The 25,391-nt window shown below is 42.7% G+C and overlaps 1 protein-coding gene across 11 annotated transcripts in view; it reads left to right on the top strand.

Moving 5' to 3' along the window:
• The window catches only part of NPAS3 (neuronal PAS domain protein 3), a 795,184-nt gene that overhangs the window by 721,936 nt on the left and 47,857 nt on the right, over positions 1–25,391 (top strand). For all 11 annotated transcript variants that reach the window (XM_056850745.1, XM_056850750.1, XM_056850744.1 and 8 more), the window contains one exon: positions 11,486–11,604. In XM_056850745.1, the coding sequence (XP_056706723.1) occupies positions 11,486–11,604 (119 nt within the window). The remainder of the gene's footprint in view (positions 1–11,485; positions 11,605–25,391) is intronic.

The following is a 25,391-nucleotide window of genomic DNA, read 5'->3' as shown; positions in this document are numbered from 1 at the left end:
AATATAGGCAGCATTATTATTTTTGGTGAGCATTACTTTACACTTGTAAATGTAGAATGCTATCTGCTTGTTCATTCCTCATCCTCCCCATATTATGAGATCCTTGGGGATTTGAATGGTGTTTCGCATGCATTTCACCTGAGAATTCAAGTTTACAAATGAAGGGCTGCTCCTGCTTATACTAAAGCACTCTGACCTGCTCTGCCATGGAACGCAAAGCAGTGATTACAGCTGTGAACTACTGTGCTGGCCACACCCCCAAGTGCCCTCCAATCACTTATTCTGGAAGGAAGGCAGTGTATGGCAGCACATTGTACCCCCCCCCCCACACACACACCTCACAGCTGAGTGTTCCATACAGTCTTACAGGATAGATCTTACAGGATGAGCTCAGAAGGTGAGGCTTTTCGTATGAGAATGCACTATCCTTTCTGTTTGCTTTTTCCATTTTTAGTCTTTATGATGCAGTGGGTGATATCAACTGATTTTTACAGAAGCCTACAGAGGACTAATGCAGTCTTTTACATTTATGGATCCTTTCTAGGTCCTCTGTTCTTCAGCTTGCTCTAAGCACCCTCTTTTTAGTCGAGGATAAATGTAATAATAATTTCAGAGTGTCTGACATAGATAATACAATGCCCATCCCTTTTTTTACTGCAGATCAATCAATTATGCTACTGACCATGCCTGTATGTAAATTGCCCTGACTTGGGAACCCTATCTTGACAGCTAGCCTATTTGCAGACAAAATTTAATGCAGTTTCATTATTTTAGCATTCAAGAGGGGGCATTTGCTTACCTTTAGAAAATGCACTTTGAGTATGTTTTCAGCCAGTGGTACAATCAGTTCCTTAGGTGAGCACAGCTATTCTTTTGGCAACCAAGATCGTTTCAGGTCCGTTGTGCTTCACAGCCCTGTCTGTATTTATTGTCATGGTTATTGTTATGGGATAGGTATGATTTCCACGGTCTGATTTATGAGATCGGTGTCGCTTCTCATGTGTGCGACAGTCTACCAAGTGATTTATTGCTGTCATGGGTGGTAAATCCTGCATCCTGCAAATACCATGTAACATACATTTCATTCTGACGTCATTCAGATTATCGAGCCTTTTAAATAAGAGTGAGGCAGTACTAAATTGCTAAAGTAAAATAATCATAGAATATATTTAATAGTAACTACAGTTTTATATTTTGCACGTTTTATATTTCTGCAGCATAGTTACTGTTTTTCTTGATCAGAACAATGTGGAATGCCCTGACCTGGATAGCCCAGGCTAGCCTGATCTCCTCAGATTTCAGAAGCTAAGCAGGGTCAACCCTGGCACGTATTTGGATGGGAGTTGTGATATGGAGGCGTGCAATGGCAAACCACCTCCAAATGTCTCTTGCCTTGAAAACCCCACCCGGAGTCGCCATAAATCAGATGTGAATTGAGGGTAAAAAAAAAGAAAGTGGAATGGATTTTTATCTTAACGATGATAATAGAAAAATGAGGTGGGAGTTGCAGAGATTTCACGGTTGTAAGGCAAAAGGTACACTCAAGGTAGAAATGGGCACTGAGTCATAACTATGTAGATAGTTCATAGGGTAGGGCAGGGGTTCCCAGTCTTGTTCAGCCTGTAGGTTCTTCAGGCTGGGATTCTGAGAGTGGGAATTAGACACCACTACAAAATGGTTGTCATGGAGTGTTTGAGCTGATCACAAAATGTTGGGAGGTTGCAAGCCAAGCATCCTTCTTTTATTAAGGCAATTGCTTCTGTATGGATGTTCCCTGCAGTTGTACATGTGATGTCTCCTGGGTTCTTCTGAAGCATCTCCTGCTCCAGTGAGGTGGAGGAAAGTCAGGGTCAGCTCTTTGCTTTGTGCCTTATCAAAAAAGCATATGAGCACCAGGGAACACATGAACAAACAACATGATGGGGATCATTAGGGTAGACCTAGGTAAATGCATAACAGGCAGTCATGCAAAGAGGTAATCTGACAATGATGCAGGCAAGGTGAGTAAAGTAGTCAAGCAGCTCAGTTCTTATTGTGGAGACAAGTTATTTGAACTATGGAGCTAGTTCTGATTGTGGAAATTTAAAGGACAAAGTAAACCATATTGGCCAGCATGATATAGTGGTAACAATATTGGACTAGGATCTGGGAAACTCAGGTTCAAATTCCCTCTCTGCCATGGAAGTTTGCTGGGTGACCTTGGGACAGTCTCACTTACTTAGCCTAACCTACTTCACAGGAGGGTTTCTGTGAAGGTAAAATGGAGGGGGAGCTAGAAGAATTAGAAACTGCTCATTGTCAGTCATGTGTCATTTTAAAGTTTAACTGCCTTTGTTATACTAATACAGCAATACAGAATAATACTGCTGAATAATCCCAGTTGCCAAATATCTACCCATCAGGGAAGGAGGGAGGGGGGAGGGAAGGAAGGAAGGAAGGAAGGAAGGAAGGAAGGAAGGAAGTCCTTGCCAATGTCTAGTTGCACCTGGAGAGCTCCTGGAATTACAACAGATCTCCAGGTGACAGAAATCAGGTCTGCTGGAGAAAATGACTGCTTTGGAGGGAGAACTTTATGGCATTTTACTCCACTGAGTGCCCTTCCCCCAAAGTCTCCAAGAATTTCCCAACCCTTATTGGTAACCCTTATTCATAATAAATTCCAAGCATCCACGCTGTTGCTGTTTCTCTAAAAAATATATTTCAATAGCAGAAGTGTAGCAGAGAAGGGGATAAGAGCACAAAGCACCCTTTTAATGCCTGAAAGCCCAAGCAGTCTATGAGTTGTAATGTGATAGGGCTAGGGCTGTCGATTCGCTTTGGCCCGAGCCGAAAAACAGCCGAATTTTCCCGGTGGTTTTTTAGTTCGGGATGAACCGAACTAAAAAATGGCGGGAAACCGGGGGAGCCGAATTCAGCGAGTTCGGGAGTTCACGAATAAATTCAGCAAATTCGGGGCGTCAGTAAGCAGCATAACCGTCAGTAAGCAGCATTCTCCTCCCCCGGCCAATCGGTGGCCAAGCTGGGTCTTCTTCTGGCCAATCAGTCAGGATTGAGTACTGGAGGAATCAGCTGCTGCGCGGCCCGGCCAGGGAGAGAGAGAAAGTGAGAGAAATCCTTGTGGGGGGTGCTTGTGCACATTCGCTCCTTTCCGTGGCTGCAGGGGGCGCATTTTGGGGGGTAGAGACCCCAAACTTTCAGTGGAGCTTCAGACGAGCCTTCTTAAGAGATCCCCCAAGTTTTATAAACATTGGGTCAGGGGGTCCCGAGATATGGGCTCCACCCCTTTTCCCTCCCCCTTTTCCATTTCCATGGCTGCAGGGGCGCTTTTTTGGAGATGCACATTAAGAGTGGGGGGACCCCTTTCGGGGCCCATATCTCAGCCCCCCCGACCCAATCTTTACAAAACTTGGGGGGTCTTGCAAGAAGGGTCCTTTGAAGCTCCACTGAAAGTTTGGGACCTCTACCCCCAAAAATGCCCCCCTGGAGCCACGGAAAGGCACGGTTGTGTTTTTAATGGCTTTATTTGGCCGAATTTTTTTCCCGAACTTTGAATTCACGCCGAATTGCACGGACCCGAAGCGGGGGAGTTCGGACTTCGGCATATCCTGAATCCAGATGGGCCAAATTCAACCGAATCCGAACTATACCGAATTTTTTTTTCAACAGCCCTAGATAGGGCTGCTAAACCCTTAGTAAGGACTCAGAAAGTCAGGTATCATACAAGTCCCAGATATCTTTGTGTGGAAAACTATGTGATGGTAAGTCTGCTGCTGGAAGGTAAGTTTTGAGGAAGGAAAGGGAGGGCTGAAACAGGCTAGACTCAGCTCACAAGAGGAGGGAAATCTTCTGCAGGGGACAGCGGGCAGGGAAGAATTTGGAATGGGCCTTTATGGAATTATGTACATATGGAAAAGCCTGTTAAAGTGCCCTACTAAATGTCAGTTGAGGAATTTCAGTTCAGGTTTAATGGGGAGAGACAATGAGCATAAACCCACTTAAGAATCAACACCAATATGTTTCATCTCTGTGTTTTTAATTTGTGCGCTGTTGTTCATGGACTGTTATTTATTTCGTTGCAACTTCTTGCATTGGTGAGGTTGGCACCTCTGGGTTGGGAAATTCCCAGAGATTTGGGGGTGGAGCCTAGGGAGGGCAGGGTTTGAAGGGGGGAGGTAGATCACGGCATAATACCATCGAGTCCACCCTCTAAAGTAGACATTTTCTCCAAGGAAACTGTAGTCTGGTAACCTCTGTAACCTCAGTTGTAATTTCAGGAGAATTCCAGGACGCACCTGGAGAAGGAGATAAGGCAGGATATAAGTATCTTCAATTAATAAAAAATGAACTTTATCTTTAGAAATCCTATGGCATCCTGAAATAGTGTCACATTCTTCAAGTTACCTTTATGAGAGAATGTACAAATTCATTTAAATGTAATCAGTTAATCAATTAAAATACAAAGCACAAATAAATTTAGTTGAACAATCAGCTGGGTGATAGTTTTAGTCACAGTAAGCTAAGCATAGTTTGGCTAATGGAAATCATTTCAGAATGGATAGTGACATGACTTAAAGGAAGGCGTATATTACTCTTGGGTATGGTACTGCCACTCCACAGCAAAATGTACTTTGCAGAAGATTTGTGCATGATTAATTAGTGAGGGATAGGTCTGTCAATGGCTTTGAACCATGATACTAATGGAACTTCCATGTTTATAAGCAGTATACCACTGAATACCAGTTGCAGGAAACAGGGTGGTTGCCTTTATGATATGCTTGTGGGTTCCCTAGAAACATCTGCTGGAAACTGGAGGCTGGGCTCAGTAGACCTTTGATCTGATGTAGCAGGGAACTTTTATGTTCCTAATTAACACTACTTCCGTGTATTTAGGTAATTTCCATTAACAACACATTGCAGCATATTTTACTTGCCATCTATGTTAAGTCATAATGTACTGGACTACAGCAGCTGTACATGTTAAGCTGATTCTAACATTTATTCACTCAGCGGGAAGAACACACGCTGTGGTTCCTTAATGTACACTTTAAGCACCGTACTGTAGAGTGCTGTATAATAACTATTAATTAACAGTGAGGCTCTCACTGCCGAGGCCGCTTATGACCCTTTTTGTGGTTTCAGGGTTCCAGTAACCTTGATCCTGATTGTATATTTCCTTGCTTTGAAACTTTCATTTCTTAGATGTAGCAAACATGATATTGCTGAATGGAACTGAAATGCTGAGGCCAGGTTTGTGGCATGATTTCTGATGGTTTCACGTTTGCTCAGGTCTCCAAGGACCAGCACCAATAAATGTGAAAGAGACAACAGCAGATTGGCATACTTTTCCATTTCCACCAGGATGGAGGGGAAAAAACCGCTCTAAATTAAGTCTAACCTTAAATGTATAATCTGTCCTTGGGAAGAAGAAAAAAAGGATATAGCATCTTTGCGCTCTCGGCATCCCTTACAAGAAAAATTGGTTCTAAGGGTCTCTGATCTTGTGTTTTAGTAAAATAGAACTGCACGGCTGACTGACAGTTCTGATCTAAAGCATTTACGTTTAAGTTTTGATCTCTCTGCTTTTGATTAAAACTAATGAGCTCATTTAATTCAAAATGGGAATCTCTGATAAGAGAAATAAGGTTGATGTGATTGGATTAGAGGGGCAAATTAAGCTCTTAGAGCAGAAGTTTGTGCTTATATAGTGTATTAAAAAGCTGTTGGCGTATTATGGCGTGTTAGATGATGAGAAAAATTTCATAGTAATTCATATTTAATCAGAAGAAATGAAAGTACTAAATATAACATGGCTCTGCTTTTCCCTTGAGTGATAAAGAGCTGTACATTTAAAATGACACGGAATTCCAGCTCTCTAAAACAAAACAAAAAATCTCTTAAGAGAGACACTAAAGAAAGGACCATTCTTGTTGAGGGACGCATCACAACAAATGCCATAAGCACAAAGTAAACATTACCACATCAGAGCAAGGGACATAAAAGTTAATATCAGTATTACAGGCAGCCAAGTTATGTGTCTCACAGCAAACCCGTTTTATAAAGCCAGGAAAAACTTTGGCTAATAATTACCTATATATTGGAAATACAGGGTGTTGTTGTTTTCTGAAACAAAAAGGCAGATTTCTGCTGTGGTTCATCTTGTGGGCTCGATCCACAATACCTCCATCTACTTTGTTTTTGTGAAGCTGATACAAAATGTGATGTGAAAATAGAAGTACTCAATTATGTAACGACAGGATTTATTTTTGGATAAAGTGACCCAAGCTGTACCCAGTCCCTCCTTCCCTTTCCAGTCGGTCTAGTTTGAATGACCACTGCAGTAAAAGCTCCAAAGCAAGCACAAAAGAGATTATCTGATTCCCTTGACCAACAAAGTTTCATACTGACCTGGGAATTAGGTTTGCCATCCTCCAGGTAGTAGCTGGAGATCTCCCACTACCACAACTGATCTCCAGTTGATAGAGATCACTTCACCTGGAGAAAATGGCCACTTTTGCAATTGGACTCTGTGGCATTGAAGTCCCTCCCCTCTCCAAACCCCACCCTCCTCAGGTTCAGCCCCAAAAACCTCCCGCTGGCAAACAGGAACCTGGCAACCCTACTAGGGATAAAAGCTGAAAGTAACAGTCAGTCTGTATTATCATGTAGAGCCAACCGTGAACAAGGAGGAGGAAGCTCTGGAATTTTTCTACTTTTGCACATATTATTTTCCCTCAACAAGTCCATACCGCAAGATCGATCTAGTGTAAGCTTTAAAGTGCCATGGCATGTAGCTTCAAAGAAGAAGTAAATATTTCCAGCGAGAAATTTTAGCTACTTCAAAATGTTCCTCCCCCCCCCACCATTTCAGGCACTTCGGGTTGTGGCTCAGGATGCCATTTTTGGGAAGGAATGTACGGTTTTAAAAGACTGACATGGAACACAGGATGAGTTCTCCGTAGAGACTTGGGCAAGGAGAGTTCTACAGTCACTGGATTAATAATCCAGGAAATGGGGAACGGACCCACGTACTTGGCACTGAGTTTATCGCACGGGCGGGTGGATCATAGGTTCTTGGTGGACAGATAGACGAGATCCCCCACCTTGCATTCCTTACCGGGGGAGCGATGTTTGTCAGCCTGAGCCTTGTACTTTCGTTTGGCTCGCTCCAGATTTTTAACCAGCCATGGCCAGGTTGTTTGAATGGAACACACCCATCTGGTCACGTCAGCTTCCCCCTCCTCCTCAGAAACATCAACATGACCAGCGGGGCCAAACTCTTTACCATGGACAACCTGGAAAGGGCTGAACCCTGTAGATTGGTGAACCGCATTATTATAAGCATATTCAGCAAAAGGCAACAGGTCTACCCAATCATCTTGGTGGTAATTAACATAATAGCATTCCAACACCGCATTCACCCGTTCAGTTTGACCATCTGTTTGGGGATGGAAGGCACTAGACAGTCCTTGTTCTACTCTGACCAATTTGAGAAAAGCTTTCCAAAATTTGGCCATGAAATTTGAACCCCTGTCCGTCACTATCTTGCGCGGAAAGGAATGGAGATGGAAGACATGTGACACAAAGAGGTGGGCCAATTTCGGGGCGGAAGGGATACCTGCACAGGGTACAAGATGCACCTGTTTTGAAAACAGATCAGTAATCACCCAAAGAATTGTCTTTCCCCCACTAGGGAGTAGGTCCGTCATGAAGTCCATTGCAATCACTTCCCATGGTTTTGAGGGAGTCTCTAATGGTTGCAAAAGTCCCGGCGGTTTGCCCTGAGATTGTTTGGCTGCTGCACATATGGGGCAGCTGTGGATGAAGGTGTCCACATCTGACCGCATGCCCGCCCACCAAAACTGTCTCCATAGCAAATGCAATGTCTTGAGAAATCCGAAATGTCCTGCAGTCTTGGCACCATGAACCAAACACAAAACCTCCCCCCGCAACACCTCCGGAACATACAGTTTAGAATCTTTGTACCAAAATTCCCCGAGTTTAATTAGAGTAGCTGGAAGAGCCTGCGAGGAAAGTTCCGCTTGATAACTGCAAAGAAGGGTCTCATTAAAGGAATCAGTCAGTCCTTCCACCCCCTCCGGTGTTGTGTCGGCAGGCAGCTGGACCAGGGACGGAGACGACACAGGTACAGGGAGTGACTGAATGGTGTGCTCAGGTCCCTGCACCTCAGGAACCGTGGCTGTCAGTTGCTCAGGGGGAGGAGGAAGCAAGGCGGGTGGTGCTGCCGGCTCATCTGGGCATGGGGCTTCCCCTCTCACCGAAAGCTGCGGTGGTGGGGAGCGGGTCTGAGAACGGGTTTGTACGGCTAAGGTGGGCAATAGACCTCGTTGGGCAGGGGTGAAGAGCGACTCTGTGGGCCAATCAACCTTGGTGGGATATTGGGGAAGTCTGGATAAAGCGTCAGCCAGAAGGTTTTGCTTCCCTGGTACATATTTTAGGACGAATCGAAATTGGGCAAAGAAGTCCGCCCAGCGCACGTGCTTCGCGGACAGCTTGCGAGCCCCCGTTAGGGCCTCTAGGTTTTTGTGATCGGACCACACTTCAAAAGGCACATTGGAACCTTCTAAAAACTGCCTCTACACTGTCAGGGCATGCTTTACCACGGCAGCTTCCTTTTCCCAAATGGCCCAATTGAGTTCGGATTGAGTGAACCTTTTAGAAAAATAAGCGCACGGATGCAAGTGCCCATCCTCCCCCCTGCTGCAGGAGCGCACCCCCCATCACTACGTCGGAAGCGTCTTCGTGCACTATGAATGGTTGATTGCAGTCTGGGTGCTGCAAAACAGGTTCGGATGTAAAAAGCTGCTTAAGACTATCGAAGGCGACTTGACACTGGGGGGTCCACTCCACCCGGGCATTGGGTAAGGTGGCTGTATTCCCCTTTCCCTTAGTTTTAAGGAGGTTTGTGATGGGTAGCGCGATCTGAGCGAAATGTGGGAGGAACGCCCTGTATAAATTCGTGGACCCGAGAAATCTTAGGACCTGTTTACGGGTAGAGGGTGGTTCCCAACCGAGCACCGCTTGCACTTTTTCAGGATCCATAGTCAGTCCCTGGTGCGAGATAATATATCCTAGGAAAGTCAATTGCTTTTTATGGAACTCGCATTTAGACACTTTAGCATACAGCTGATTGTCTCTGAGACGTTGCAATACCTCTCGAACCATGGCAACATGCTCATCCATGGTTTTAGAGTAAATGAGAATATCATCTAAATAGACCACCACTCCTTTGAACATAGATCATGGAGGATCTCATTAATGAGTTGCATGAAGACCCCCGGGGCCCCTTTTATTCCAAAAGGCATCACCATAAATTCGAACACCCCAAAGCAACTGGAAAAGGCTATCAAAGATTCATCCCCCTCCCGGATTCTGACGCTGTAATAAGCCTCGACTAAGTCCAATTTGGTGAAAATGTGTCCCTCCTTCAATTGTCCCAAGAGATCAGAAATGAGGGGGATGGGATAAGCATTCATTTGAGTAACAGCATTGAGTTTTCAAAAGTCAATACACAAATGCAAATCTCCTGTTTTCTTACACACGAAGAAAGCCGGTGCCAAATAGGGCGCGGTGGAGGGTCAGATGAAACCGCGAGCCAAGTTCTTGTCTAAGAATTCGCGGAGCACCGTCCGTTCCGTAGGACTCATTGGGTAGATCTTACTCTTTGGCAGTTTTCCATTCCCCACCACTTATATAGCACAGTCCGTCCGGCGGTGTGGGGGGGGTAACACATCACACTCCTACACATTAAACTCACCTGCAAAGTCCTGATATTCGGGCAGCACTTGGGTCGGACTGGAGGTGTCCGAGGCCAGGGCAGGAGATGGTTTGATTACGGTTTTAATGGCCACTTCATATTGGTGTAACTCACACAGCAGGCTATTGAACGTTAAAGTCTCAGCTTCCCAGTCTATGGTGGGACTGTGTCCTTTGAGCCAATTTGCTCCTAACACCACAGCATATCGAACATTGGGCACAATAGTAAAGCTGATTTGTTCCCAATGGTGGCCAATTCCCATTGCCACTCCGTCAGTGTGACGGTCGACTGCCCCCCCCCCTGAAATCACTGCCATCCATTTGAGCAAATTGAACAGGTGCCGGCAAAGGGACTGATTTCACTTGGAGCGCCTTAAAGGTGGTTTCGTTAATTAACGAGTGGGCACATCCAGAGTCTATTAAGGCCTTAACTTGTAATTGAGGACCTTTTCTATAATGTCGTAATATCACATCTACATACACAGTCTCTTCTACTTCACTCATCATGAAAGGAGCCTCGGGTTTCACAGGAACACCTGCGGAGGTCTGCGGTATCGCTCCTTCTACTGCAGACCCAGTCCGTTTTTTGGCTGTTCGAGGGGAGACTCCAAGTTAAGGACTGGGGAGTTCCAGTGGTCACCCTCCTCTGAAGAAGCAGAGCTACCCTCCCCAGGAGTAGTAACTGTAATCCTGTACCCCGACGGGTCCGCTGGCGAAAGGTCCGTTGTCACTTCTCCGGCGTGCAGAGCTGGGGGTGCTTTTCGTCTTGAAGCGATGCTCCGCTCGGCTGCGGTGCCCCGAGTGCATCCTCTCCCACAAGGAGTCCCCTCTGGCTGGTGAGTGGGACTCGGCAGTCCCGGATGTGACGGACAAGTGGCAGCAAAGTGACCCATGGCACCGCAAACGAGGCAGGCTCCCCTTTGAAACCGCAACGCTCGGTCTTGCGGAGGTAGAGCCGGCCTCCGCGGGGCCTGAGGAGCGGCAGGTTTGGGAGGGTTTCTCTAGCTTCCCCCCTCCCTGGCCTGCCGTCAGGCAAGGGAAATAAACTGGTGGCAGCTTTCCACTTCCTCCGCCAGTAAAATCCACTCTTCCAAGGTGGCTGGGTCTCGCTGCATGTGTGCCCAGTTTAGAATCTCAGGATGCAACGCTGCTCTGAAGTAATGCACCCGGGTAGCTTCAGTCCAATCCACTATTTTATTAGCGAGTCTTTGGAACTCATCCGCAAACTGAATGAAGCTCAGTTTTAGCTGTACAGAGAAACCAAAATCTTGTGGAAACAAGGGTTGCCAGGTCCTCCCCTGGCCACTGGTGGGGAATGGGGGTAGGGTTGCCAGATCCAGGTTGGGAAACTCCTGGAGATTTGGAGATGGAGCCTGGGGAGGACAGGGACCTCAGTGGGGTACAATGCCATAGGATCCACCCCCCAAAGCATCCATTTTCTCCAGGGGAACTGATCTCTGTAATCTGTAGATGAACTATAATTCCGTGGGATCCCCACGTCCTACGTAGAACACTGGTGGACCTACATAATACTTAAGCTAATAACTGAGGCTGATCTGTTTGTTTTTTTTTGCAGCATGTTAGCACAAGTGATTCATGATTCATTTGTAGCTAGCTCAGTGGTCATGTGGTCATATCTGTGAAATAGTTCGAAGGGATTCGTAGCAAATTAAATAATCCATGGATGATTTTTTAAAAATTTCTATTCTAGTGGAATCCACGAGCCCCAGCCTACTTACAACGGACAACAATCTAGAGAGATCTTTTTTCATCCGGATGAAATCTACCCTGACCAAGCGAGGCGTGCACATCAAATCCTCAGGATATAAGGTAAAATTTTGTTATGTTTTGCTAAGAATACCTGGATTTGTCTCTGCTGTCAGGGAGAAAGAGGATGACTAAATAACTGGCATACTTGACCATATTTCTTACCTCATTTAAGTAAATTTGGCTCAGGATAAGCACATGGATATTTTATGTATTCAGCTCCCTTTAGTGTTTGTTGTTGTAAAAACTAAAAGGGAACTTGTGTCCGTTTTGAGAATATTACAGACTGGGATATAAATACATATTCTTGAAGGTTATGGATTGAAGATTGGGACTAGATGGCTTTGTTAAATGCAGCCGTATCCTCTGAGTATATTGTGATCTGGCTCACTGGTTTGAGGAAGTCTTAAAGAGCCAGTGGTGGTGCTTGCTAAATCCCTTCATTGTTAAACTTAATTCCGTGTATGAATTTGGCTGTCTGACTGATTTTTCCCCACCATTTTTCTTTCCCTGCCTACCCATTAGGCAACCCATTTAAAGACCTTGAATTTCACTATACGGTGGTTATTTGAAGATGTGCTAAATTTGCATTATTCTTTCTAGAATTAGGCATTCCCCCCTTAATTTCTCGGTGATCTAAAATAACTGATTAAACAGCGGATAACTAAGAGCACTTGGAGACTGTCATTTTGGTGGACAATTGTTACCTATTTTGTCAATGTTCATGAGACCAAGTTCCTGATTGTCTCTAATTTCTATCGTAAGAAATAAATGTTTCAGTTTAAATTGTTACTTTATTTGCAGTATATCCAACTTTCTGGTGCCTCACAATCACATGAGACAAGGTAGAGATGGCCAGACACCATCTTCAGTATTTAGATGTACTCAGATTCCAAGTGTGGACTTCATACATCTGCCAGGATGGTTCTTGCAGTACATCAGTCGGGGTGGGGGGTACAAAAAGAAACAAATGTATTTCTTGGGGCTGGGCTCTCTCCCACTTGTTAGATTTGCCCAAGAGAAATGATAGAATATTGCACACAAAACTAGGGTTGCAACCTCCAGGTGGGGTCTGGAGATCTTCTGGTATTACAGCTGATCTCCAGGCAACAAAGATTAGGTCCCCTGGAGAAAATGGCTGCTTTGGAGTTGGACTCCATGGCATTAAACCTTGCTCCTTCCTTCCCCAAAGCCCACCCTTCTTATGCTACAAATCTCTAGGAATTTCACAACCTGGAGAAATGAAACTACTAAATGTATTTTACCTGAAGAGTAATTTGAGGTAAAGAACATGTGCAGATAATAGCGTTGCCAGCCTCCAGCTACTAGCTGGAGATCTCCTGCTATTACAACTGATCTCTAGGCGATAGAGATTAGTTCACCTGGAGAAAATGGCCGCTTTGACAATTGGACTCTATGGCATTGAAGTCCCTCCCCTCCCCAAAACCTCCCTCCTCAGGCAACGCACCAAAAACCTCCCACCTGTGCCAAAGAGGGACCTGGCAACCCTAGCAAATACGGTAATCTTTAGAACTTTAATCAGCTCATTCCTAGATATTTTTTTCAAAATTGTTAACAGTCTCAGTCTCTTTGGCGAGTTTTTCTACTGCCAGTATGGCAGTGTTACAGAGTGTTAAATGCCTATTCTGCTCCTCAAGTAAACCTTAACTTCCCACAGATACAAAACGGTTTGTTGACAGCTAGCCACTTGATGCCAGCAATTAACACAATCTGTAGAGTTTGATTTTCAGTCCTTCAACAAGATTAAGCACTGAGTTCACTAAGGCAATTTTTATTTTGTCTTTCTCATTCATACCTCTCTAGAACTTTTGGTAATAGTCTGAATTCCACTTCAATTCTATTGTAATGGCTTCTGGATCATGAAAGTAACAGCACTTGGGGTTGAAAGCAGTAACCCCACTCAGCATACTGCTGCTGTCTGTAATTCTTCTCATAAATTACTAATAGGGTTGCCAGGTACTAGCTGGAGATCTCCTGCTATTACAACTGATCTCCAGCAAATAGAGATCAGTTCACCTGGAGAAAATGGCAATTGGACTCTATGGCATTGAAGTCCTTCCCTTCCCCAAACCCCACCTTCCTCAGGCTCTGCCCCTAAAACCTCCCGCCGGTTGTGAAGAGGGACCTGGCAACCCTAATTATTAATCATGTGATCAACATTAGGAAGAAATATCTTAAAATTAAAATTGTGGACAGTTTTATAGTACATACTGTCTGCTGTATTTAGTGGGGTGGAAATAATTTTGGGATACAGCAAAATCTTTTTTCTTTAGTTGGCATTTTGATGGAATTCTTTCACATCAGCCTTTTTGCTAAATTGATCCCTCAAATCCCTCCATTTTGCTAAAATTGATCCCTCAGATTTTGCAGTTTATTAACCAGAGATTTAACTGTATAAATAGTAGAATGGAAACAAGGAATAACTGCAGTGCCAAGGAAATAAAAAGCTTCCTACTTTAGTTCAAGAATCCTTCATATACTCAGGTATTTAGAAGGACAACAGCCTGTGAGTAGCCAAGCCTCTACTGAGGCAACATTATTATTGTTGTTGTTGTTGTTATTACTACTACTACTAGGGCCCTCTCACTGAGATGACCTGAACGAACATGAATAGAATATAGTACTGTTTTCCTATACATTACTATCCTTGCTATCCTTTCTGTACTATGCTCTCTGGAGTGCAGAGCATGAGCAGTGGTATAATGACTCTGAAAAGTGCACATAGGATCGCACACATGAGCTTTAGTGCTGAATATCCATAGCACTCCTCTCCAAAGGAAAACAAAACAGATGATGCTAAGAATGTAACTTTGGAGGAATCAACTGAGGGAGGGAGGGAAGTAGCACAAAATGCCTATGAGGTATCCACTACAGGATTTAGCAATGGAAATAATTTATCTTGGAAATTATCATCTGGATGAGCCTTTATAGGATATTAGTGCAATAAGCAATACGTTGTTTTTTAGCCAGTGACCTTATTCAAATGAGATATTGGAAAAAAAAGACTGGGTCACTGCTCTAGAAAAACCTGATTGCTATGAATATTTATTTATTGACGTTATTTATACAATGTGAATCAATGCAATCAATAAGACATTTAATTAGGATTGGGATTACAGAAATCTGAAACAAAGTATATATATTAGACTTACAGTGCAATCCTAAATGGGGGGCGAAAGCCCTTAGATGATATGACCCTGGCGCAGGCGAAAATGCCACTTGCACTGGCTAAATGGGCATTTACTTTTATGCCGGGCCACTTACGATGGTGCTGGGAATGTGGTAGCACCATGCATCGGCACAGCCATGGCGCCAGCATACCTCTGGCGCAGGGGCTTGCACTGGCGCCAAAGGGGGCATTCCTGGGGGCAGAGCTGACTTTAATTGGCTCCCTGAGCCCTTTCGCCTTGGGGACACCTCCTTTTGCTGGCGTGAATTTACGCCAGCAAAAATGTTGCAGCCCATGTAACTGCATACAGCAGTTTCATGGGCGTTTGGGGAATTTTCCTGTTCGGCTTGCCAGCCGTGGCACAGGAATCCGCTTGGGAAGTAGCACAACTGCACCATGGCTGCGCTGTCCCTTGCTATGTCACAACTGCCCCCCTTAGGATTGTGTTGTCAATATGTTAAACAATGCAGAAACTATTTCAGTAGTAGAAAACTACCCATATTCACTTGAATCAAAGATAGAGCTGAATGTAAGATGATCCCCTTCAAAATATTTTACACAATTATTGGACATAACCATAACTTGTTTGCCCATGTAGGACATGGGATACCTGTGAAAAAACCTAGTCTTGCATTTGAGTAAATACCGTATGAAGTGACAGCAAGATAATACGTATAGCAGCCACATAATACATACTGTACAGAGTGGTATAGTCTACAGTCCATTCCCTTTATTAAAGCATAGTTCCATTATAACATAGCTCAAATAGGTTTTACGTAATTTGTGCAGTGACAGAAGCATAAGAGCCTTCCTGACCTACTCAGGCATGCCGTTCCACAAGGAATGCCCATGTACGGGCAGTTGTTGATCTTGTCCATTTGCATGGTACCACTTGCAGAAGGTTCTGCTCAGTTGAGCGAAGCTGTTATAAAAGGAGCGGAGGTCCTGCAGATATGAGGGTCCATGTGATGGACAGTACTTTGAATTCAACCTGGTTACTGGAGCAGTACTTTTGCAATAATTAAAAGTTATCTGATAACAAAGGTTTCAAGGCTGTTTCATGACAATTACAAAAAGGATACCATACATAATATCTCAACTGCCTGTGCTGGCAACCATCACATGTACATGGTGCAAATCTTGTAACACAGTCTTGTTTCTTATCAAGAAAATTGTGCAAGCCAAGTATTTCCATACCGTCTCCACTACTTAATTAATTAAGGTGGGACAAGGTATCCTCCTACTCCTATATATTCCAGCAAAGCTATCATAGATAACATCTAAGTGGAGTTTTTCAGGATGAATCCCCAGCACCAGCTGGAAGTGCTGAGGTCCAGCTGTGCAGTGGCTAGAGAGCAGCCATCCAAGGGGAAGACTTTTCTCCATCCAGCCCTTAACTGTTAAGAGCCCCTTGGCCAGTTCTGAAACTAACAGGAAATGGACTCTTTGGAGACTGCTGGCCATATTTGGATAACTGTGCAGGAGACAGGAGGGGGGTCTTCCAACATTATATTGGCCCTGTAGGGCCCCAGACAGTTTTGTAGGTAAAGATAAGTTGAGCATATTCCTTTGTGGAGTTGTTAGGCCCAGGATAAACCTGGTCAGTTTAGGATAATCATTTTCAATTCATTCCTTGGCCTTGAAAAACCACTGGACCATCAGCATGTAATAAATGTTAAGTCCAGAATTGCACCCTGTGTTGAGAACGCTCTCTGAGTTGACAGAAGAAATTACTTCACTGCCAACCTTTCATAGCAACTGAGTAAACAACCACATCGGCTATCATGTTCTCAGCAGCAACTTACACATAACCTCGGGCATTTGTGTGTGTGAGTTCTTGAAAGAGAAAATATTTGCCGGGATGCAGAGATTACTCTGGCCTTCAGCTCAGCCTCTTGTGAGTTAAGAAAATGTCTTGGGATCTTTAGCCATCATGAAGTCAGCCTATGTAAGAGGGCACTAGGGACATTTTATTTTAACTCCCCCCCCACCCCGGTAACATAGACACTCTAAATACACAGTCTTTTGCTGGAGTCATTACACTGGGTATGAGTCAATGCCACACAGTGTTTTGCTTTTAGACAAAATGCATAGAGCTCAGTTTTAAAGAAAGCTTTGCCATGGAGTCTCCAAAACACATTTGGGGAAATCCCAGAAACTTTAATGCTTAGACTTGGCTTCGGTTCTTTGTAGCAACTAATGGCTAAACATACCATATTATGTTGGGGGGAGGCTCTAAAATTGTTAAGTTAATAAGATGAATGAAAACTAGAAATGCAAATGTTCAATCACAGGCAGACAGCCAAACGTTTAGTAATGGAAACGGAAATTTGATTAATTTCATCCTATAAATCAACCTCCATGTACAAAAATAATTTTGAAATATGTAAGCTCACAAAATTGAAAAATGTTTAAAGCTACAAAAATGTTTTTATATATTAGACCTTAAGTATAGAATGTAATTTTATGTAGTACTAATCTGCAGACTCTCTAAAACTAAGTATTATATCTGAGTGGTATGTGGAGATTGTTTTTATGAAGTGATGTAATTACAGGCATTGTCCCAATAACTTTGACAAATTAATCCCTTAAACTTGTAGTAAGAAAGTATGATCTGAGTTACTAGAGCCAATCAAACACCAGGGGTGCCATTTCATGTTTGGGCAAATTGGGGAAGGGGGCAAGAAGTGAGGACTGAGCATCAGACACATTCACATTTAAATTGTTCCAAAAGTTATTTTATCATATTTCATAATAATTGTTCTTCTTTGTACATTCTCATAATTAGAACAATATTATCAGACAGGCCAGTCCCCTTTAAAAATAGCTGAAAGCTTGGAGCTTACTGGCTCATGTCAGTACAGTGATTTTCCAGAATGGTAAAACAAATCCATGATTGTTGGTATAACGAAACCCCCCTTCCCAAACTATCTGTGAGGGTTTTTTTTTAAGTTTGGGTGCTTACCAGCAAAGCAGTATGTGCTTGTGTTCTTCTTTGATTCCACTGATTTCCATTTCTCCCTTCCAATCAGATTCTTGTAAAGGAGGAGCACAAAGCACTTCCAGCCAATCACCTTTGGAGACAAGCTGCAGAGAACTTTTGTTCTCCTTCTCTTTCTCCTATGTGGGGGTAAAGGCCTTTTGTTCTTTGCAAATACTATGGCTGGGAAAATAGAGAACTGGGGGCAGCTAGTTCAGGGGCCCATAAAATTGGAACCCTTGACCCAATTCCCTTGAAACTTGAAGTTAATGGACATGAAACACCCACTCTGTTGCAATTTTGGTATCATTTGATTCGGAAAAAACAGCCACTCCAGCCCCCCCCCCCCCAATGTTACCCATAGGAAATTGTGGCAGACTAATGGGAAGGGACTGGGGGGAGTTCTACAAAGGAAGCCACTTTCACTTTGTGAAAAGAAGCAGATTCCAACAAGCAAGGATAGCAAATGCAGAGTTTTCAGTGGAAAGGTAAAAAAATCCTAGAGGTAGGATTGTGTTCTATGCAAATATGGTGCTGTTGTCTTTATAAACAGCTGCCCCAGACCCTTGTATGCATTTCCCATTGAAAATAATTGTCCTGAACCTCATTATCAAAAAAGTCACAGAGATTTGAATCCCAAATCGATATAATGTCTTACCCCAAAATAAGCAATCATGTTAACCCCCCACCAAAGTCTGGATTTCAAATTATAATGGAATTTTTCTCTGTGCACACCCCTAATATCTAATGCAGAACCCTATTTTCTTGATTGTTACATTAGCAAATGTGTAGAACCAGAGATCTCTCAAGACATATAGGTGACCCTGAGGACTATTCAAATGCAGTCTGAATTACAGTTTCCACTAACCTCCAATCTAACCTCCAACCTCCAACTGGAGGTTGCAGGGGACAACAACCAGCCATCAGCTTTGGGTGATTTCCCTCCCCCCTTCTCTCATTCAGGCCAGCTGGCATTTTCTGATGGTGGGCTCCCCTCCCCAAGACAAATGGGTGGGAAGGATGGATAATGGCCAAGGCCTGGGGCAGCTTACATTCAGAAGTGAAGATCTATGTGCTGCGACTGCCACAGCCACTGAAGCAATGTTTTTTCCCCATCTGCAGAGCCAATCCTAAGGCCTGCTGGGCACAGGCCTCTTCTGGTCCCACCCAATTCCCAAAAAATGCTTGGTGGGCACCAGAAAAGGTTTCTTCAGGCTCTTTGGCACCTGTGGTCTTAGGGTTGCCAGCCTCCAGGTACTAGCTAGAGATCTCCTGCTATTACAACTGATCTCCAGCCGATAAAGATCAGTAAACCTGGAAAAAATGGCCACTTTGGCAATTGGACTCTATAGCCCCTCATTGAAGCCCCTCCCCAAACTCCTCCCTCCTCAGGCTCCACCCCAAAAACCTCCCACTGGTGGTGAAGCGGGTCCTGGCAACACTATATGGGCTACATGTTGGAGACCCCATTCTAGGTTTTTGCCCATAGGGTTGCCAACAGCGTGGAGAAAATATGTCTGGCCCCTTTAATATAGGTAGGGTTGCCAGGTCCCTTTTTGCAACCGGCAGGAGGTTTTTGGGGCGGAGCCTGAGGAGGGCAGGGTTTGGGAGGGGAGGGACTTCAATGCCATAGAGTCCAATGGGCAAAGCGGCCATTTTCTCCAGCTGAACTGATCTTTATCGGCTGGAGATCAGTTGTAACAGCAGGAGATCTCCAGCTAGTACCTGGAGGTTGGCAACCCTAAATATATGCTTAAAGAGATTCTATTTACTAGGTGAATGAAAAGCCTTTTTTCTCATCTTGAGTGTCTATTAAATTGACAGGAATTTTTTCCAGGTTATTCAAAGCTCTACCTTAGAAGTGTATTGGCTAAAATTATGGCAGTGTCATCACTTAAAGTTTATACACTATCTATTATATACATCTGTTAATAAAGGTAAAGGTAGTCCCCTGTGCAAGGCTGTCAAAGATAGGACATTTCGGAGGACATTGATGCATAGGGTCGCCATGGGTCGGAAGCGAATTGACGGCACTTAACACACCACACACACAGTCCCCTGTGCAAGCATTGGGTCATTCCTGACCCATGAGGTGACGTCACAGCCCGACATTTACCAGGCAGACTGTGTTTACGGGGTGGTTTGCCCAGTCATCTAAACTTGTATATAATCTTTAATATATTCATGTTTGTTGATTCCTTTAAAGAATCAAAATGAACCACAGCCAGCTGTAATTTGACACTGAAAGTTAAAACACATTCAGTAGTTTTTTTCCAGATAAACAACTCTTCTTTAGGCGCAACCAATTTGGTTTGGGGGTTTGCCAGATTTTTATACACAAGCAAAATGCCATCTTTAACGTGAGCTGGAAATAAAGAAGCTGTCCCACTTTTTGCAAAATCTGGCCAGCATTTTGGTATCAACTCAGATGTAAAACAAGATGCAACTCGTTAACAGGGTTGCTTTTGTGCATGTTCCTTTACTCAGATGCACAGTCATTCATTCCTCTAATAATCAAGTGCTGTTAGGTCTGATAGTTATTCTAGAATGTAGCAATATCTTGTAGATTGGCTCAGTTTAGTCTTGCCCTTATCTATGTAGTTAGGTATTGCCTACAAATAGGCCTTTGTTTTTAGTCACCTTTTTGAAAATATTGTTGTCAGTGTAGTTTTTCATTCTCAAGTATAAAGATTTTGAGAGAGAGAATTGGAGAACTCCCCCCCCTTTGTTTGTGCTGAAGAAAAGAGCTGATGCACAATAAACAAACATGCATTATGGGTTGCCTTCACTCACTTTATAGTCATATGCATTCATAAATTTTGATACAGTTGTAAGAAGCCGACTTTGATGGTACCAAGCTCGCAGAAGAGCTTTAGATCACAGGAGTAACCAGAGATGAAGTTTATGTCATCAATTTATCAGCTCTTCTCTGTCAAGAAAAAAATGTTTTTAGTGTCTGCCTATTAGCAATTGCATGCATATTATGAAATTGAGTTTGAGAAAAGAAGGCACGCCATCTGTCTTTTCTTTAGTGGGCTTTCCCCCTCCTCTTTATCAAGTAAAATTACAAATTTCTGTGTTTCAAAACAGAATAAAGCATGTGACGTCCATTATAGGGATGCTTACAAAGAAAAATGTACTGATCAGCAATGTAAATCTCTTAACTCAGAATTTTTAGAAGCATAGAACGTTTGATAGCATACATTGTGTATATTATCTGTAAATGTTGTTCACTTTTTTCATTTATCATGTTACCAGCTGGAAAGCTATTTCTTTCATTTTATTATTGCTGAAAATTTAATTAATTGATAGCTCAAGAAGTGTTAAAAGGTTTCTTTAACAAGGATTCTATAAAGAATAATGTGTGTTTTTTTTGTAATATAAGAAACTTGAAAGGACTGGCATGGAGGAAGGAGAAGAAACATTTAATATCTCCTCCTCCTTCTGATATGCCAAGATTTTATCAATAACATTTTTATTATATTTTATTATTTATATAAAAAGACAGCACAAAAACACAGAAAACACTACAATTTCAGACATAAAACCATATATACAGTATGTCAAACCTTCTAAAGAGTGTCATATCACTGCTGTCTTCTATGATGACTGCTTAGTCACTGAAAAGATCTAAGTTAACAATCCTTAGATAACAAACTCCAATTACGCTTAATCAGAATGTACTATACCTCTGGTTTTATCAATAATACTGTTCATCTGCACCAATACACATCTTTTAAAAATGTACAATGGGGCTGTCAGGATAACACTTGTCCTAATAAGATTGTGTTGATTCTCTTAAATTGGCAGAATTGGCCCACTCTGCCAAGGAGAGAGAAGGATTTCTGAAAAGACCATTGCCAGGTTCTTCCATGTATAACAGTGCTTGTATGGGTGGGTTTATGGCGCTATAAATTCCATCACTGATTTTGGCCATTTCAGATTGATTCTGCAGTAACTGTAAGTAATGAACCCTACAGACAGAGCCAAAGGGGGGGGGGGGGAGGCCAATAAACGTTTGGCTGTATAAATACAAACTGTAGAGTTAATTTAACCACCGTTTTTATCAGATCATGCAGCCAATATCCATCTGAGCAGGAAAATGCATCCAACAGTATACATAGTGCCAAAACCCTGCCTGGCCTTTAATTTAGCTGTTGTACTCGGCAATCATTTTTTAAACACACACACAACCCTTTATTTTGCCAAGTAAATGTTCTTGTAGGTTCACTTAAAACATATAAAGGATTTGAAAGGAGCAGTTTGGGGAGGTCATGGGCACAAGCATAAGTGACATAAATGTGGCAAATTAGGTAGGCCACAGGATGCTGAACCCTCTGTAGTTTCTTTCAGGGTAGTCATTATTTTGCATGATTGTAATTGCCTCATTTCATTGATGTCAATGTACTTGCTCCAAATTCAGAAGTTAAGAGGCTGCAATTCATGCTTGGGCTTATGGCTGCTATGGGTAGGTGTTCATGGGAGGTATTGTATGGGCTTCAACTCCATTGAACAACAAGACAGGCAGTCAGAAGTCAAGGATGCTCATGCCAGTTCCCTTGCCACCAGAAGCAAAGATCTGAGTCCCACAAAAGGAGCTCTTCTACCAGCCAGGACATGATGACAGACAAAGGTGATTCAGGAGTAGGGTTGAAAAAACCCCACCAGAGGTGGGAGATCTTCCACTTTGGGCTTCTCTCCTCAATTGAACAATAGCTCTCTAGCATTTAAGACTCAGCCAGTCATGGCCGAAGAACCAGCCCCAAGAGTCTAGCTACAAGGAGAAGCTGGATGTTAGAATCTCCCCTCTGCAGCTGAAGCCAATACAGACCCATGGGAAGGTAATGAGAACTATTTAAGAACCTCTGAGGAAAAACTCCAAATCAACAGGGTGATGTGACTCCTTGGACATATGAATAGTGGGATGAGTGAGCTCCTCGGATTTAGAGAGATATGAATGAATATTTCTACACAGTCCCACAAATAGAATGCCTGTGCATTTCAGCATTTGAACTGAAAATCCGAGCTGTGGTCCATTTGGGATAGTATGTTTTACCTGCCTGAATAAGGATTGGGCTGTGTTGCATTGCGAGTCTTTCTGTGTCTGGGACTGGATTGTATCTCCCTTGGGACCTAGCAACAGTTGTGTAAGCCATATATTTCTCCCTATCTAACAGTATGTGAAGTAAAATAAGTGTAAAGTTTTTCCATTTGAAGAAAAGTATCTGCAGAGACTTCTGCTCACAGTTTTCAACCTTGAGCGTGATTAAGAAAAGGTGTGTAGGCATTTCTGTAGTTACTTGTGGAAGTATGAAGTTGTTACTCTTGGTGAATAGATTTATTTTATACTTGCTTTAGGACCAACCTTCCATTTATTACAGGTGGAACAGGATAGATCACACTGTCGAAACCTGATTTCTGAGCATTACCTGTCCTCAGTTTGTCTAGCATTATGTTCCATAATTTCAATAGTGAAGTCCAGTCAAATACACCCCCAAAAGCTTTCCATTGATGGCTAACAATTGTCCCAGAATATTGCCACACTGTATTTCACTTACAGTGTGATTAATTTGGGGATAATTTTCAGGTTACCTGTTCTTGAAAGACCATATTTTAGGTGGCATGTTAGTAAAATAAAATTAATCTCTCTATGCTAAAATTGCCAGCTTTAGAATTAATTACCTGAGCACAACAGTCAATTAATAAATGTTAAGCAAACAAGGGAAAGTCAGTCAATTAAAAATGACTAAATTGATTCTGTAGATAAAACAAAAGACTATCATAATTCTTCAGAGAAGGTCCAAGAATATGAACTTGGTGCTGTTCTACTATCTCCAGCATTTCAAACTATACCGTTCTATTGCTGATTTTTCCAAGTAAATTGCTAACCATAGTTTAACTCATTACATTACATGTAATTACAGTATATTAACTGTCTGATCTTATGGATCATTGCACTAGCAAACAAATGTTTGGGATGAGAAACCACCATGGATACGATGAGGCAATGTCCTGACCTCTGGTGTCCTGACTCCTTTCACTTTAGCAGCCATTTTGGGGTAAAAATTTAGCACCCATCTTCTGTTCTCTCTAAAATAAATGGAGGCAAGTTACCAACTTTTGTTTACTTTTCAAAGCCACCAGAAAGGACATATCAGGTTTCCCTTCTTTATAGATCACAATGACAGAAATTGCCAAGATAGTTATACATTCCTCCTATTTTTAGAAAACGGGGTAGTTATCAAATTTCAGCAGTGAGACTTAGCATGAGGTGCAAACATTGTTTTCAGATGTATTTAAAACACTTATAAGCCCATCTTAGATCCAGGCAACTGGAACCCAAGGCAAGTAAAAGATCTTAAGATGCAAACAAAAAGCAAGTATATGAACTCAAGGCATGCATGAAGGAAAACCATTCCTACATTATTCCTAATGTTGTCCAAATGAACTGTCAGAGCTTCCTGAAGAACCAATAAAAAGAGAAATGGGTCTTGATTTAATTCCAAGCACTGCCCACGGTTTGGCGTAAGTGATAATTGATTGGGAGCCATTTTCAAACAGTGAGCCACACAGCCAACAGTTAATACGTATGTGAGTAAAAAACTCTCCAATACAGTTATGTTTCATTTCCAAATAAATTATCTTAGTAATTAAAAGACTGACTAAAAGGAAGTGAACTGCTCCAGTGAGGAGGATCAGGATCCTCCTGGAAGTTACAAAGTTAGAGCAGAGACTGGAAGAAAATACATTCCCTTGATTAGAAAAAGCACAAGATACCTAAAAGGTCAGAAGTGAGGTTGTTATGCAGACTCAAAGACATTATGGCAAGATGATGTCCTTTAAAAAGTCTTGATGAAATGAAGAAATGGAGAGCTAGCACCAAAGGTGAATCTAAAATCAGATACTCAAGAACTCAGGAGTACGGAGAGAGGTTCCAATCCACACAGCCCACTCAGGAGATGGGCCTCTCTGCACATGCCTAAGGCTCTTGTGGTTTCTTTAAAAAGCTTCAGATGGGGAGGGAGGAATAATCACCTATGTAGTGCCTCTTCAGGTACTTCACCCCATGACCTTTATTTCCCCTTTGTCAAATTTTATGGTGACTCTCTGACAGTCCCCACATTAATGTGCTCATTCACCCTTCCGTTGCCTTCTGTGCAGTCAAATGAGATAAGGTGTTCTGTTCTTGGATATGGCTTGCGGCTCAAGTGTGGCTATTTACTGTCAAGCCGGAGGAAAATAAAACATGAGTGCAGGCAGCCAGTTCAGGATACTTTTTTCCTCAATATCTTGGGAATTTTGAAATTAGATTTCATGGGCTGTGCAGGAAAACTCTGCTGCTGGTCACACCACTGGATAGGACTGAAAAGTTCTTAATCTACCCAAATAAGTTTGGAAAACCTGTGTTTGTCTTTGCAAACACATGTCTTCTTTTTCTCTTCCGTGTGTAGGGAAAATATGTTAATGTCAAACATTTTTGTTTAATCTAGCTGTTGCTCCCAGTGTTGAGAATCACCTGTGGTAATGGTGGGGCTGCGAAGGACTATATCAAATGAAAGAATAAAAAGGGTTTTATTTCTGCTTCCCATGGTAGGAATGGCGCTTCTGAAGAATACTTATTATTGGCAAATCTGTACAGGCACAAAAATATTTCTAATACTGCTTTGCTTTTTTTAATTC

This window comes from Euleptes europaea, chromosome 6, assembly GCF_029931775.1.
Source record: "Euleptes europaea isolate rEulEur1 chromosome 6, rEulEur1.hap1, whole genome shotgun sequence".
Classification (NCBI taxonomy): Eukaryota; Metazoa; Chordata; class Lepidosauria; order Squamata; family Sphaerodactylidae; genus Euleptes; species Euleptes europaea.
Note: the sequence above shows the minus strand (reverse complement) of the source record. Positions and strands in the feature narration are given on the sequence as shown.